General features: G+C 45.9%; 1 protein-coding gene across 1 annotated transcript; it reads left to right on the top strand.

The window, feature by feature from the left end:
* Nucleotides 1–11724: 11724 nt before the first annotated feature.
* SOX11 (SRY-box transcription factor 11) lies at nt 11725–13432 on the top strand. The gene has a single exon (XM_004373081.3). It carries the CDS (start codon nt 11769–11771, stop codon nt 13170–13172), a length of 1404 nt encoding a protein of 467 aa, XP_004373138.1. The 5' UTR covers nt 11725–11768; the 3' UTR covers nt 13173–13432.
* The last annotated feature ends 2608 nt before the right edge of the window (nt 13433–16040 follow it).

Raw genomic sequence — 16040 nt, 5'->3', positions numbered from 1 at the left:
TGGAGCAAAGCAGAATGAAGAACAACACCAAAGACACAGGGAAAATATTAGCCCAAGAGACAAAAGGGGCTAGAGAAACCAGAGATTCCATCAGCCTGAGACCAGAAGAACTAGATGGTGCCCAGCTACCACCAATGACCACCCTGACAGGGAACACAACAGAGAGTCCCCAACAGAGCAGGAGAAAAGTGGGGTGCATAACTCAAATTCTTGTAAAAAGGCCAGACTTAATGGTCTGACTGGAGGAACCCCAGAGGACATGGCCCCCAGACTCTCTGTTATCCCAGAACTAAAACCATTCCCAAAGCCAACTCTTCAGACAAAGAATAGGCTGGTCTATAAGACGTAAAATGATACTCTTGAAGAGTGTGCTTCTTAGCTCAGGTAGATACACAAAACTAATTGGGCAGCTCCCGTCTGGAGGTTAGATGTGACGGCAGAAAAGGATAGCAGCTGGTTGAATGGACACGGGAAATCTGGGGTGGAAAGGAGGAATGTGTGGTCAGATTATAGGGATAGCAACTAGGGTCACATAACAATGTGTATATAAATTTTTGAATGAGAAACTAACTTGAGTCATAAACTTTGACCTAAAGCCCAATTTAAAAAAAAAAAAGTTCCAGACCGAAGGGGGAAAAAAAATGGTTTACACACAAAATGAAGCAATCTTTGTTGCTTTGATGGTTACAAGGGATGGGAGGGATGGGAGGGGGAAATACTAAATAGACAATAGATAAGGGGTAACTTTGGTAAAGGGTAAGACAGTAAACAATACTGGGGAAGCCAGCACAACTTGTCCAAGGAAAGGTCATGGAAGCTCCATAGACACATACAAACTCCCTGAGGGACCGAGCTACTTGACTGAGGGCTGTGGGGACCATGGTCTCGGGGAACATCCTGTGATCATCCATCTAAGATAATCCACTGGTCTCACCCCTTCAGGAGCAAGGGAGAGTGGAGAAAACTAAAGGCACATGGGAAAGATTAGCCTTATGGACTAATGGACAACTACTACCATGGCCTCCACCAGACTGAGTCCAGTACAATTAGACAGTGCCCAGCTACCACCGCTGACTGTTCTGACAGAGATCACGATAGAAGATCCTGGACAGAGCTGGAGAAAAATGTAGAACAAAATTCTAACTCACAAAAAAAGACCAGACTTACTGGCCTGTCAGAGACTGTAGAAACCCCAAGAGTATGGCCCCCGGATGCCCTGTTAGCTCAGTAACGAAGTCAGAATGGAGGTTCACCCTTCAGCCAAAGATTGGACAGGTCCATAAAACAAAACAAGACTAAAGGGATACACCAGCCCATGGGCAAGGACGAGAAGGCAGGAAGGGACAAGAAAGCTGGTAATAGGCAACCCGAGATCTAGAAGAGAGAGTATTGACATGTCGTGGGGTTGTTAACCAATGTCATAAAACAATGTGTGTGCTAACTGTTTAATGAGAAGCTAGTTTGTCCAGTAAATTTTCATCTAAAGTACAATTAAAAAAAAAAAGACATTGACTAAAAATACAACCTAATCCTGTTTAAAAAAAAAAAAAAAAAACAGAAGTATGAAGGCTGGATCCTGGCTGGAGCAGCCTAGGAGAATGAGCAGAGTGGGAAGAGGTGGGCTGTCTTAGTTTGTTACAGTTGCCATAACAAAATACCACAAAATGGGTGGCTTAAAACAACACGAATTGTCTGACAGTTCTGGGGGCTAGAAGTCTGAATTCAGTGTGTCAGCAGGGTCCTGCTCTCTCCTTCTTTGCCTCTTCCAGGTTCTGGTAGCCCCAAGCATTCCTCGGCTTGCAGCTGCAGCATAACTCCATCTCTGCCTCTGTCTTCACATGGCTGTCTTCCCTCTGTCTGCCTTCTGTGTCACTTTTCCTCTTTTATAAGGACAGCACTCTGTGACTGAGTTAGGACCACCCTACACTAGGATGGCCTCATTTTAAATTAACTGATAATATCTTCTAATGTCCTATTTCCAAATAAGGTCATGTACACAGGTATTAGGGATTAGGACTTCAACATATCTTGCTGAGGGACCCAATTCATTCCATAACATAGACACAGCATGCTCTTTCAGAATCTGGTAGGCAAATATTCCTGATGTTTCTTACGAATCAGAGGGACATGGTGGAAGGAGGCTAAATAGAACCTGCTTGGAAGGACTCTGTCAAAGAGAGCTGTGCTCATAAGTGAGAATAAGGCAGGCATTTACAGCTAGGAACAGAAGCTGTGAAGGAATCACAGGGCCGTCTACAGAGTGCATCACCTGTGACAGAGGAGCTGCAGTGCTGAGTGGGAGTTCTTCCAATAACCAGCCCAGCAGCTGGACCGCTGTCATGTCAGAGCGCATCCAACACCAAGCGAGAAGTTCAATAGCATCAGCTACGTAAAGCAAGAACTTTGTCTCTTTTTATTCTAAGACCTCCCACACCCCTTATGTCCCAGCAGCCAGAAGACAGGACTTGGAGAAAGGAGTATAAAAAAACAAAAACTTCCACTTGAGATCTAAGCTACAACGAGTCCAAACTGGACGGGAAACGGAGATCTGACAGGCCCCTTGAGCCGGGTGAGAGGAAAATAACAAAGCTGTGTTCTGAGCATATCCTACTGAGACGGTTAAGGTTGTGTGTCAGCTTGGCTGGGCTATGATTCTCACTGGTTTGGCAGTTATGATGGAGTTTGACAATTACATAATGATGTAATTTGGCAGTTATGTAATGATGTAATCAACTCCATGACGAGATCTGTTACGAGCAGCCAATCAGTTGAAAGGGAGTTTCTTTGGGAGTGTGGCCTGCCTCCGGTATGTATATAAATGGGTGTTCAGCAAGGCCCTAGCTCTGGATCCTGCATCTGGCTCATCATCATCTGACCTCAAGTTCTTGGGACTTGAGCTAGCAGCTTACCTGCCAATCTTGGGTTCATCAGTCCTTAGTCCCGTCTGTTCAATAAACCATTTATACACCCAAAGGATACAGATCAAAAAATTGATGGTTAACATTTTTTTTTTTAGAAAGCAAAATTGCATATTTTTATTATAGCATTGACTCTTCAGTGCTCTGGAAGAAAAAAAATACATACAGACTGACACAAACTGCGTTGAAAGAGCCTTGTTGAGACTGAAGGGGAGGCACCAAATGTTAGCTGTGAATACACACACACAAACACACACATATATACATGCGCCTGTATATATATATATATATATATGCATAGATGTAATTTTTTTGCTTTTCTTACTTTCCAGATTTTCTAAAATGAATATGTGCCACTTTTTAAATGGAGGATAAAAAAATAATAAATATCATAAATTACCCAAATCACAAAAAAATGCTCAGTTGTTTTTCTTAAATTAATCCATAGATAATAAAATTAAGATTTAAGACAATGAAGCCAAAGCAATGTTCCTCGGTTTATGATTTCTGTAGGAAGGACATTCTTAGTAATGTAAAAACTAAAAAAAGTTACGAGACAGAAATGTCCTTGGCAATCATGTAGCCAGAAATCTTCAGGTTACAGATGAGGAAACCAATAATGCCCAAAGCAGTTATCTGGTGCTTCTACCGTCACACGGTTGGTTAATGATAGAAACAGCAAGAATCGGGGTGCTCCGTAGCTCTTACTCTGCTCTCTAAACAGGTGTATCTCTATAGGTAAGTAGTGATGTGGGTCCTCTTGCCATGCCTTCCCCCACCTGCCAGGAAATGGCTTCTATTTTACTTTTACACAGCAGCTAACAGTTACTTTCATGATAATAACTATTATTATTGTTGTTAGTTGCCCTGGAGTCCCTTCCAACTCATGGCGACCATGTGTGCAGAGCTGAACTGATCCATAAGGTTGTCAAGGCTGTGACGTTTCAGGAGCAGATTGCCGGACCCGTCTTCCAAGGTGCCTCTGGGTGGATTTGAACCACCAAACTTTTCAGCTAGTAGTCAAGCTCTTAACTGTTGGTGCCACCCAGGGCTTTTTTAGCTTATGTGCTCTCCAAGGAAAGATATAAAGCTCATGCTACCCTACAAGGTTTGCTTTTATCTCTATTTCTTGCTCATGTTATAATGATTTAGAATTTAATAATTACTAGCGCTACGCATAGCTCTGCTTATAACATACGGGTAAAACAAATAATATAAATGTTTCACGGTTTAAAAAAAAAAAGATCTTCGCTATTCTGAACATAAAAAGATGAGAGAGAGAAAGGGGAGAAAGAGCAATGGATTCAGCAAAGGCCAGAAAAGGTAACAGTAGGAGATGCCTGAGTTCGAAAGTGTCAATTAGGAAGAGATTTCGTTGATTGCGGGGCCCATGGAGGAGGGGGGGTGATGCAGCACAGGGCGCAGCTCAGCTGCTGAGTCATAGTCACTGCCGGGGCTTCCCCTCGACCAAGCGGGGGGGGGGGGGGAAGGTGCTGCTTTTGAGGTAACCGATGAGTCCACCACTGGTCGGGTCACAACCACCTCCTTCCTCTTGTGATTGTGCTCACCCAACCCCTGAAATCTACAGATCACTCATTTGCCAGACAGTGGTGAGCTCTCCTGTGTCCCCTCTCAGCTTTCATCACCTAGAATGACATATCCACAGCTAAGGACATGGGTGCTTTTTCTAACTAAGAAGAGATTAAGACAAATCGGAATCGGTGACTTTTAAAATTGTACTTTCAAAATTGCCTATTTGTTCCTTTTTATTTTACTCTCCTCTAAACACAAACCCTTCAGCAATCGCATATGCAAAATCAAACGTGTCTTCTTTTTTAGTGTATAAGACAAAGATACTCATAGAAAAGGGAATAATGTCTCAATTGAAGATACCAAAAAACCTAAACCAAACCCTTTGCCGTCGAGTCGATTCCGACTCATAGCGACCCTATGCGACAGAGTCGAAATGCTCCCTAGGGTTTCCAGGGAGCAGCGGGTGAACTGGAACTGCCAACCTTTTAGTTAGCAGTTGAGCTTTTAACCACTGCACCACCAGGGCTCCCAACTGAGGGTAGTCTTCTTCAAATCCTGGCGACGACAGACATTTGGCCTCTCTCCCTTGTCTTACAGGCTGCAACACTAGGAAGGGTGCTCTGGCATTTCTGGGGCGTCTATGCGGCTCTCTTTTGTTCAACTAGTAAAGGATTAGCATTAATGCGCACTGAGCCATCTCCTCACCCCACCCCTTAAGCCCCACCCTCACTTTTCTGGAACAATATATTGGGCATATGAAGAACTAAAGCAACTGAGGGACCAGTCTGCACTGCGAAATCCTGCGTGAAAAACGCAGACCTCCAAACGGTTTGTTTGTTTTGGGGTAGAGGGGGCAGTTATTTTATTTCTTTATTTAAATTTGTTTTTCTTAACCCTGCAGCACCCAGTTTAATGCCTTTTTCAGAGCACACCCCACCCCCAGAAAAAGACAGTCAAATGAATAAATTAATTTATTTCCTTTTTTAATGAAAATAAAGTTTGTTTAAATTGTAAAGTAAATCAAGTTCTGAAAATGCCTGGCTAATAGGAACAGTGTGAACATGTGAAACAGCTTTATCTGGAACCTCAAACATCCCTCGTAGTTAGCTCCAGTTTTATATGTGTACAGTGTGTGTATCCTGGGTTATGATGTAAAAATGTATTTCATATGGCAGGTCATGGTCAAAGTTAGTTTTTAAGCGATTGTTCTGTGCTATACTGTCCTCCAGCTCCTCTGTGTTTTTATTAATTGTGAAAGAGATGGAGCTAGAGGCAAAAAGAAAAAAAAAAATCATGCCCTACTTACGTTGCAAAGAGAGTGGATTGTGTTCTAAAGGTGGAAGGGTTTCATTGAACCTGACATTGGAGAGTCACATGGTCCAAGAATCATATTAGAAATAATAGTCCAGTCCAGTCGTGGTTTGGGGGCAGGGGGACCATTTTGGTGTCATTTGTAGAAGTCCAGTGTAGTACAGCACCAGGCTACATGTACACAGTGATGGGAGAAGTGGGGAGGAGGAAATGAATTCAAGAGTGCTTTAGGTGGAGGATTGACTGAGCTTACTGCGGAGTGTGAAGGAGTTATGGGACTTTATGCATTCAGGGTACGTTTACAGAACTGCTACTATGGGCCAGGAACTGCTTTAGGCACTGGTGGAATATTAAAATAATAATAATATTTATAACATTTCTTGGCATTTTATACTGTGCCAGGCATTGTTCTAAGCACTTTATATGCATTAATTCACTTAATCATCATAACAGTTCGACGAGGTAGTTACTGTGACACCATTTTACAAATGAGGACGCTGAAGCACAGGAGAGGTTAAGAAATTTAGTACTGACACTAACATTAGAATTTTTAATATAAGACTGAATGTTTGAATGTCTTAATTCTCAAAATCTAACCCACTGTTTTTCATACTTCAATACCCCCCCCCCAAAAAAAAAACCAAACCCATTCCGGTCGAGTCAATTCCGACTCATAGCAATCCCCGTAGGGCAGAGTAGAACTGCCCCATAAGGTTTCCAAGGAGCGGCTGGTGGATTCAAACTGCTGATGTTTTGGTTAGCAGCCGAGCTCTTAATCACTGCACCACCAGGGCTCTGTTCAATACCACATCGGTAGATTATTAGTAGTCAAATCAGTGGGTTTTAACTAATATACTTTAAAGAATTAGAATGAATTGCACATAATGAGAAATTTTGATTTGTGGAACTTTGGGTTCTGTTATATACATGCATAGCATGTGTACTCAGTCATGACGTGAAATTGTATCTCAGGTCGTGGTCAAAATAAGTTTGAAAGCCATTGTCCTCCGCTATATTCTCCTAAAGCTCTTGTTAAGTGGAACAGACTTTCTAGTGGGATGATTCAGATAATAAATGAGTGAAAAAACAAACGAGATTATTTTAGCTATTCAAATGCGTTCTGATGAACCCAACATGGTAATAAGATTGATGGGGAGAGTGTTCTAGGGGGTGCGGGGCACAACACTAGCTCACACGAGGTGGTCAGAAGAGGCCTCTCAGCCCTGGACCTGAGTTCTTAATGAAGTGAAGGAGCTGAATGTGCAAAGATCAGTTAAAAAGAAAGCTCTGAGTGGATAGAATACAATGCAAAAGCCCTAAAGTAGAGTGAGAATGATACAAGACAAGATTTGGTTAGGTGGGAGTCAGGGTACAAACAGTTGCCTGGAATTGCTTGAGACAATAATAGTCACCTTACGGAGACCTGGGTGTTTTCATATATGTGCGTGAGGTGAACATTCCAAGAAGACTTCCACATATTTATATTAACCAACATGTATGTGGTGGTATGATTCACCAGGTTAGGGAATACACAAAGAGCAGCAGTGAAGAATAGGGTGTGTGTGTGTGTGTGTTTTGAAGGTAGGGTGAGTTTAATGTATACACATCACCATGTCTGAGGGACATTCAAGGGAAAATGGCCAATAGGCAGAAGATACTCAGATCCAAACTCAGAATTCAGATCTGAAGTGGAGATGTAGCTGAATGCAGAGGAGTGGAGAAACTCATCTTGAGGATCAGGTAAAGAGAGAAGAAAAGAACTGAGTCCTACTGTATGTTATTTTTACAGAGATGGGGAAATGCATGTAGCTGAAATATTTCTAGCAATGGTTTGTTCAATAAAGGGTTGTACCCAGTGACATTTTTAATGTATTTTTTGCTTAGCAAAAACGATTCTTCTTCAGGAAAAAAAGATACATATGATATTTGTTCTGATAGTGTTGTTATAATTTTGAGAGATTTTGAAGACTATTACTCCTTTATATAATAGATTTCATAAGTAAAGATTTTTCATCTGAATCATACATCACCTGATGGTAAAAATGCAATGGTAAAAAGTTAATAGTAATAACCATAAAAAATACAGTCGTTTGTGACTCTAAACAAATGTGAATCTTAACAGTTTGAACATTAATTATATATCCAACAATATTTATTGTTGGTAGGAAAGTTGCATATATTGCTTACAAATAAATACATAGACTTACGTGTACAAATTAAATGTATATTAACCACCAAAAAAAAAAAAAGATGATTAATTGGTCTAATGCTAATATATATTCATTGGTTTAAAAAATAGCAGATAAATTTCCATTTTATTAAATTACCTTTCCAAGAGGAACACTATTAAAGAAGGCCACATTTTCTACTTGCTAGCCTAAAATTCCTTTTAATACAGTAAAACCTGTGAAAGCCAGAACTTGCATAAAGTGGAAACCTGTTAGAGAAGGAAAACTCAAATATTTTCCTCTAGCACACAGTGATGGAAAAGCGGTACAACTGCGCCCTGTCAAAGGCGGAAAACTTGAGAGACCGGGAAAAACAACGCAGTCGGGTAGAGGTCCGGCTCTCACAGGTTTTACTGTGATTGATCACTGCTGACCCCGCTACAAACTTTTTTACCCGTAAATTGTGTCCCTATAAAAACCCTGGTGACTCAGTGGTTAAGTGATACTTTTTGGTTGGCAGTTTGAATCCACCAGCCACTCCTTGGAAACTCTATGGGGCAGTTCTACTCTGTCCTATAGGGTCACTATGAGTCAGAATCAACTTGAAGGCAACGGGTTATAAGAGACTCGCAAGGTCTCATATAGGTTCCCCTTTCTTTTTAAAAACGTTAGGCTTATTTTAAAGTTTCCCTTAGGAAGCAAAAAAGAAAAAAAGTACCCAGATTAGTTATTTATTTTCGTCCCTCTCCATATTTCAGGTCGTCATTAACTTGGCTAACATTAAATATGTGGGGTCTGTCCATGTTACACAATACAAACTTGGTTAATCCTTTCTGAAAATTGTCTTACTTTGCCCATATTATGGGGAGAGAAATCTGCTCTAGCGCATTCCTATACAGGCCAGTGATCCGTGCTTTACCTCCCCCAGTCTCTGGGATGTGTTTATGGAGAGACTTGTCAAGTAACACCTCTAACCTGTCATCCTCTTCCTCTGTGCTCTCACCCACACTAACAAACAACTCCCTTACTCCAGCTTTATCTTCTGAAACAAATGACCCATCTTTCTTCGAACAGAAATTGTTTATTGGAAACAGTAAATTTTAACCTCTATTTCCTCTAAGAAGATCATGGCTGTATGAAAATAAAATCCGTTATTTTTCAGTCCTATTATACTGAAATAAGACGCATTATGAAGTTAAGCGTGGTTTTTGCTATGGAGTGAAGAGGGCAAAGAAATACTGATTTTGCCAAAGATTTTCAAATCCATGTTCTTTCAGAGTCTAAATTGCTAGGTGCCCTCACACTTTGCAGGAAAATAATACAGCTGAGCCAAAATATGTCAAGCCTTCTATCTAGGGTGTGGATTTGTCATGTGTTGGGAGGAGAGGGGTGTAGATTAACCGTTCACTCCCCCCCCACCCCGACCCCTGTGGTGTTCCCAATAGCTGGGAGATGGGTGAGGTGAGAGAAAAACAAGATACCGCGGTTGCCTCCAGCAAGTGAAGATGAATTTTCACACACTGCCCTGGGTTTTACACATCTGGTTACTTTAGGTCATCCAATATAAATTATTGTAAATTCTTTTGGTTCGGATGGCCCTAAAATGTAAATTTCCAGCATTTTCAAGATTTAAATTGGCCTGAGTATTACAAAGATTTGATGCAGTGTTTTTCTTAAGGATGAATATGGAGGGAGGGTATAGGGATAGTGGCGATGTTTTTTTTTTTTTTTTCAAATAATGATCTGTGAAAACATGGTATCACTTTGTGTTATTAAAGTCCTCTGAAAAATTAAATACTGAAGTAAGACAGTGTTATTTCTAGGGAGAACACCTGAAAAGAAACGGGTGTGGACAACGTACGTAGTTCTAAGCAGCTGACTTCTCTTGCGAGCTGACTCTCCGGCAGTATCTTAGGAACTATTCAAAGTTGCCAGCTCCCCAACGCTGGAACGTGTGGAGCAGACAGAGATGACGAAAGACAATAAATAGGAAACTGTGGTTTTCTTTTCATTGCCCCCAGAATATCCATGGATGGATAGCAGAGACTAAAGAAAAACGGGCTTCGAAGCTAACAGCAAGATTGACGTGTTACGAGACTGTTTTACAAAATCTAGTCCGTTGACTGTGTTGATTTTATTACAGCAGCTCATCCCACCTTTCTACATATAAAGGAAATATTTTGACTCGGTACTTGGAATACACCTTGCTTTCTCTTGGGTTTATGTTGTTCAGCTAAAACAGCGAGTTACCCAAAAAACGTGCTACGTAGCAGTTGTTAGATTTCAGGATTAGACTGCTCTGGGAAGGAGGTTATGGCAGAGAAAGGGGGAGGGATAGAAAGAAAAGGAGGAGTAAAGGACTAAGAGAAAGGGGGTAGGGAATGGGGAAGAGAGGGCGAGGGAGAGAAGAGAGAGCTGCAGAAAGAGCGAGCGACTCTTCACAAGTGACCAGTTGGGAGGGGAGGAGGAGGCTTGTGCCAAAGCTCGCTGGACTCAGCACTCAAAAACCAGGGTTTGGTTTAGAAAGAGCTACGGGAGCTGGTCAAATTCAATGGGACGACCCAGCAAAAAAAGCAAAATCCCAAAGACGGCTACTCCAACCTCTGCCTTGGGGGCGGGGCGGGACGGGGCGGGGCCGGGCGGGCCCCGAGAGCTCCGGCGCGACGCAACCCGCAAAATCGAATAGCCAAACAAGACAGAGGATGAAAAAACATGAGGAAAAGGACAAAACAGATGAATGCAAACGGGGGAGGGAAAATACAACCTCTTGGGCTTTAAATTGATTTCCTTGCCTTAGAGAAAGGGAGAAAGGGGAAAGGAAAAAAAAAAAGCCCACGTGCCTTCAAGAAAGGTTGTTGTGTTAAAGCGCCACCTTCAGTTGCTGGAAGCGCAGAAGGCGGACGACGGCTCTAGAAATGCAGGCTGCCGGGCACGGCGACTGGAGGAGTAACTGAAACCACTCGGTGTGCCAGGCGGGCGCAGCGAAATCCTCCTGCTAGATTGCACACGCCGTCTCGGGCTGTGCGTGTGCCTGAGGGTGTGCATACGAGAAAGGGAGAGCGCGCGGCCGTTTGCGCGCACACTCACATTCCCCCTGGGGACGGGGCACAAAGGGCGATCCTAGCCCTTTCCTGGGGACCTCGTTTTCGCGTCGCGCTAGTGTCCAGACTCGGCCGATTCACGCCAGGCCTGCCTGCTCACCACGGTGCCGTTAGTGGCTACCGCGCATCCCGGGGAGACGGCGCATATGTGCACACACGCGAATTTTTTAAAAATAACATTTCTAGACATGCCTCCTCCTCTGCACCCCCCCCCATCTTTCTGAAGAAGCCCCGAGGGCGGGGTGAAGGGGGTGGGGCTTCAGAGTTAATAAAGGGAGATGGGCGGAGCCGGCTCCCAGCTATTGGCTAGCTAGGGGAGTGATGTCACCCATATGACACCCTGATAACTAGTTGGGAGAGAGCCCTCAACTTTTTGCAGAAGGAGCGCGCGCCCTGGGAGTGCTCGGGTTCCGGCGCTTGCGGCGGGAGCGCTCTAGTCGGAGAGAGGGGTCCTGGGCTGGTTCGACTGCCACCGCGCCGCCACCGCCGCCGCCGCCGCCGCAGCCACTCCTGTCGCCGCCGCAGCCACCCTGAGCGCGGCCGGCCGTCGTCGCCGAAGCAGCCACAGCCGCTGTGTGCAGCCTGGAAGGGGGGGCGGGGGGGAGGGGGGGAGCAGCCGACGCGGGGTGCCGAGGACTTTGCAACTTGCCCGGGAAGGTGGAGGGGTGGAAGGGGGAGGGGGATCTCCGCTCGAGACCAAGTTGCTCTGATTGGAACGTAAAGCACCTCAGCGGATCATGGTGCAGCAGGCGGAAAGCTTGGAGACTGAGAGCAACCTGCCCCGAGAGGCGATGGACACGGAGGAGGGCGAATTCATGGCTTGTAGCCCGGTAGCCCTGGACGAGAGCGACCCGGACTGGTGCAAAACGGCGTCCGGCCACATCAAGCGGCCGATGAACGCGTTCATGGTGTGGTCTAAGATCGAGCGGCGAAAGATCATGGAGCAGTCGCCCGACATGCACAACGCGGAGATCTCCAAGAGGCTGGGCAAGCGGTGGAAAATGCTGAAAGACAGCGAGAAGATCCCGTTCATCCGGGAGGCGGAGCGGCTGCGACTCAAGCACATGGCCGACTACCCCGACTACAAGTACCGGCCCAGGAAAAAGCCCAAAATGGACCCCTCGGCGAAGCCCAACGCCAGCCAAAGCCCGGAGAAAAGTGCTGCAGGCGGCGGGGGCGGCGCCGGCGGAGGCGCGGGCAGCGGCAAGAACTCCAAGGGTTCGAGCAAGAAATGTAGCAAACTGAAGACCCCCGCGGCCACCACGGCTACCGCGGCCGCCTGCCCCAAGGCGGGCGCCGGCAAAGCGGCTCACCACGGGGAATACGGCGGCGACGACTATGTGTTCGGCAGCCTTAAAGTGAGCGGCGCGGGGGGCGGCGGCGCCAGCAAGACCGTCAAATGCGTCTTCATGGATGAGGACGATGAGGACGACGAGGACGAAGATGAGCTGCAGCTGCGGATCAAGCAGGAGGTGGAGGACGAGGACGAGGAGCACCCGCACCAGCAGCTCCTACAGCCGCCGGGGCAGCAGCAGCAGCAGCAGCAGCAGCTGCTGAGACGCTACAACGTCGCCAAAGTGCCCGCCAGCCCCACTCTGAGCAGCTCGGCCGAGTCCACCGAGGGCGCGAGCCTCTACGACGAGGTACGGGCCGGCGCCACCTCGGGCGCCGGGGGCCACGGTGGGGGCGGCAGCGCCAGCCGCCTCTACTACAGCTTCAAGAACATCACCAAGCAGAACACGCAGCCGCTCGCGCAGCCTGGGCTCTCGCCCGCGTCCTCGCGCTCGGTCTCCACCTCCTCTTCCTCTTCCAGCAGCAGCAGCAGCAGCAGCAGCAGCAGCAGCAGCAGCAGCAGTAGCAGCAGCAGCAGCAGCGGCGGCGAGGACGCCGACGACCTGATGTTCGACCTGAGCTTGAATTTCTCCCAAAACCCGCACACCACCAGCGAGCAGCAGCTGGGGGGCGGCTCTGCAGCGGGAAATCTGTCTCTTTCGCTGGTGGATAAGGATTTGGATTCCTTCAGCGAGGGCAGCCTGGGCTCCCACTTCGAGTTCCCCGACTACTGCACGCCCGAGCTGAGCGAGATGATCGCGGGGGACTGGCTGGAGGCGAACTTTTCCGACCTGGTGTTCACGTATTGAAAGGGACGCCCCGCTTCTCTCGCTCATTTCTCTCGGCGAGTGCAGAGCAGGGTTCCTTGGGAGGAAATCATGGTGATGATAATGTTGATGGTGGTGGTGGTAGGGTGGAGGGAAGAGAAGAAGATGCTGATGATATTGATATGATGTCGTGACGCAAAGAAATTGGAAAAGATGATGAAAATTTTGGTGAAGTTAAAGTGAAATTAGTAGTTTTTAAATATTTTTTCCTGTCCTTTTTTTTTGCCCCCCCCTTCCTTTATCGTGTCTCAAGGTAGTTGCATACCTAGTCTGGAGTTGTGATCCCCCCCAAATGTGTTTTGTAATTAATATTTCTTTTCCTGAAATTCATATTGCAACAAAGGCGTAGGGGACGGGGCGGGGGAGGGGAGGGAGGAACCGCTCCGGAAGGCGCTGTTTGAAGCTTGTCGGTCTTTGATTGAAGTCTGGAAGACGTCTGCAGAGGAGCCTTTTGGCAGCACAACTGCTACTCTAGGGAGTTCGTGGATTTTTTTTTTTTTTTCCTTAAGAGATCTTAAAGAACTGGTGATTTTTTTTTTTTAAACAAACAAAAACAAAAAAGGGACCATTGCAACTTTTTTATTTTATTTTATTTTTTTGGAGGGAGAAAACTGATGTCTTCTATGCATCCGATTCTTAACAAAACTGCAGGGAGCTTGAAAAAATGCAGACTGTACAAACGCTTACAAAAAACTGTGAACTGACTTAAGATCAGAGTTTACTTTTCAGATCAAATTGTTTATGGTTTTACAAATGTGATTTCTACTTGCCAACTTTTTTTTTTTGTAACTTGTTCCCTTATACCTCCTTGATTGAATACCAGACAGCCTAGACCTCAGTACAAAAGGTATTGAAACATTTTTGATACATAACAGACCTCAGTCTTTTTTAAAAATTAATATATTTTCAGGCGTATTTTTGTACAGTGAAAAGGGAACATTCTTGCTGTGTTTTTTCAGTAAGACTTTCAGGCACTTCTTCCCTTTTGATTTCTTTTTTTTCCTCCGTTTTTTAGCATGCAAGTATGTTGGTACGTTATGTCCTGGTTTAAAAAGGATTAAAATTTTAAAATAATCCTTGCATCTAAAGGCCTTGTGGTTTAAAAAAAAAAAAAGCAAACTTTTTTTTGTACAGCTATAGTAGAGATTTGTTCAATATTTGTAGGTAAAGATTTATTGAAAATGGTGATATAGACCTCAGAGCTGTTATCTTAGTTTAAAGATTGTATATGTACTGTACTATAGTAGGATTTTATGTATCTCATACGCTGTGATATGTGGATGGGGCCCCAGATGGAAGGTTTGAAACTGGATTCTCGATTTTTCGGAAAAAAAAAAAGGCACATAGTTTAAAAAGTTTCTCATTTTGTGCAATATAATCTAAATAAAGTACAGACCATCTGCATATTTTGTAGCAAATGGTGGCAAAGCAGACTCATGCACTGTCAACATCATTGCCTTTTTTTTTTTTTCTTTCAATTTTTTGTGTGTGTGCTGGAAGTCTGTATCTTGACAATTTTAATAAATCAGCTGGAACTGATAGAAACTCGCACGGCCAGTAGTCTCTATGGAAGCCTAACTGGAGGTCCTGTTGTCGAAGCGCATTCGGTGGCGAGGCTGTAGTGTGCGCCGATGCAGAGGGGGCGGAAGAGAATTACACATTTAGAAGGGGTAAGGCTTAAAAGTGCTCAATTGGCTAGCCGAGTAATATCCGGATTTCTCTTCCTCTTCCTCCGGCTAGTTATTAAAGGCCAAGGAGAAGTATTCTTTCTCTCTGCCTCCCTTTGCCGCCACCCCCCCCCCCCCCCTTCCTTTTACCCTCCCACCCTGGCAGGCGGCACTAAGAGAGGCTCGGGAAGATGGCCGGGGGGAGGGGTGGACATTTGGAGAAGACAGGATTTCAGGCTCGCTGGGGCAGTTTTCTGCTCTAGATGATGTGCGTATTCTCCGCTGGGCTGGGCTGGGCTACCGATCGGACGGTTGGCCGGCAGAGTCCTGGGCTGCGTGTTGCGAATTACACCCACCCGCGGCGGAATGTGCGCTCGGGGCGCTCTGATTCCTGGTCTTAGGCAGCCGTTTCCTTCAGAGGGTGGGGACAGCTGTTTTTCGTTTTGAATTTTTTTTTTAAATTTTCGCTCCATCTCCTTGTATGAGAAGAGGTAAACGCTGGTGGGAAGCGCAAACGCAGTTTCTTGACCTCTAGCGGGTGATGGGGGGAAAAGGGGGGATTTTTTTGGTGTCTGTTTCTTTCGCGTTTCCCAAGGTCGAGAGTGACCGGAGGAAAAACGCGCGCGGGGAACAGTTGGTGAGCTCAGCATCTACATGAAGGGATGGAGTAAGGTTCCTGGCCCGCGGGAGTGCAGAAGGGTGTGCGGTGGCGGCCCAGGCTCACGGTCTTGGCTGGCGCAGAGCTGCCGAGCCGAGCAGGGAGGGAAAGCTAAGGGAGGAGATGATAGACCGATAGTAGCCAGGAGAAACGTGGAGTGATTACTGTACGATTACAGCTGCCGGCCATCAGGGTGTCCATTCGGGCCAAGTCGTGAGGACGTCCTGGGATGGGGAAAGGGACCTGGCGCGAGAGAAAGGCGGGCGCGCGCTCAGGATCGACCCTGGGGCTGCAGGCTGCGCGGGAGCCTGGGCGGAGACCTGGTGCGCCTAGAGGGAAGGGCCGGGGTGTCTTAGCTTTCGCCAGCTTCTCACCGTCGCCTCTACATCCCCACGCTCCTTTGCCTGGTTCTCATTTTCAAAAATGCATGGGGGACGAGTTTCCGATGGCAGTCGCGTCGGGTCGCCTTTTGCTCCTTGACCCACCTGGCATAGTCTGTCCCCCTGGAGGCGAGCTAGGAGGCAA

This window comes from Trichechus manatus, unplaced genomic scaffold (genome assembly GCF_000243295.1).
Source record: "Trichechus manatus latirostris isolate Lorelei unplaced genomic scaffold, TriManLat1.0 scaffold00023, whole genome shotgun sequence".
Lineage (NCBI taxonomy): Eukaryota > Metazoa > Chordata > Mammalia > Sirenia > Trichechidae > Trichechus > Trichechus manatus.
This window is presented reverse-complemented; position numbering and strand designations above follow the sequence as displayed.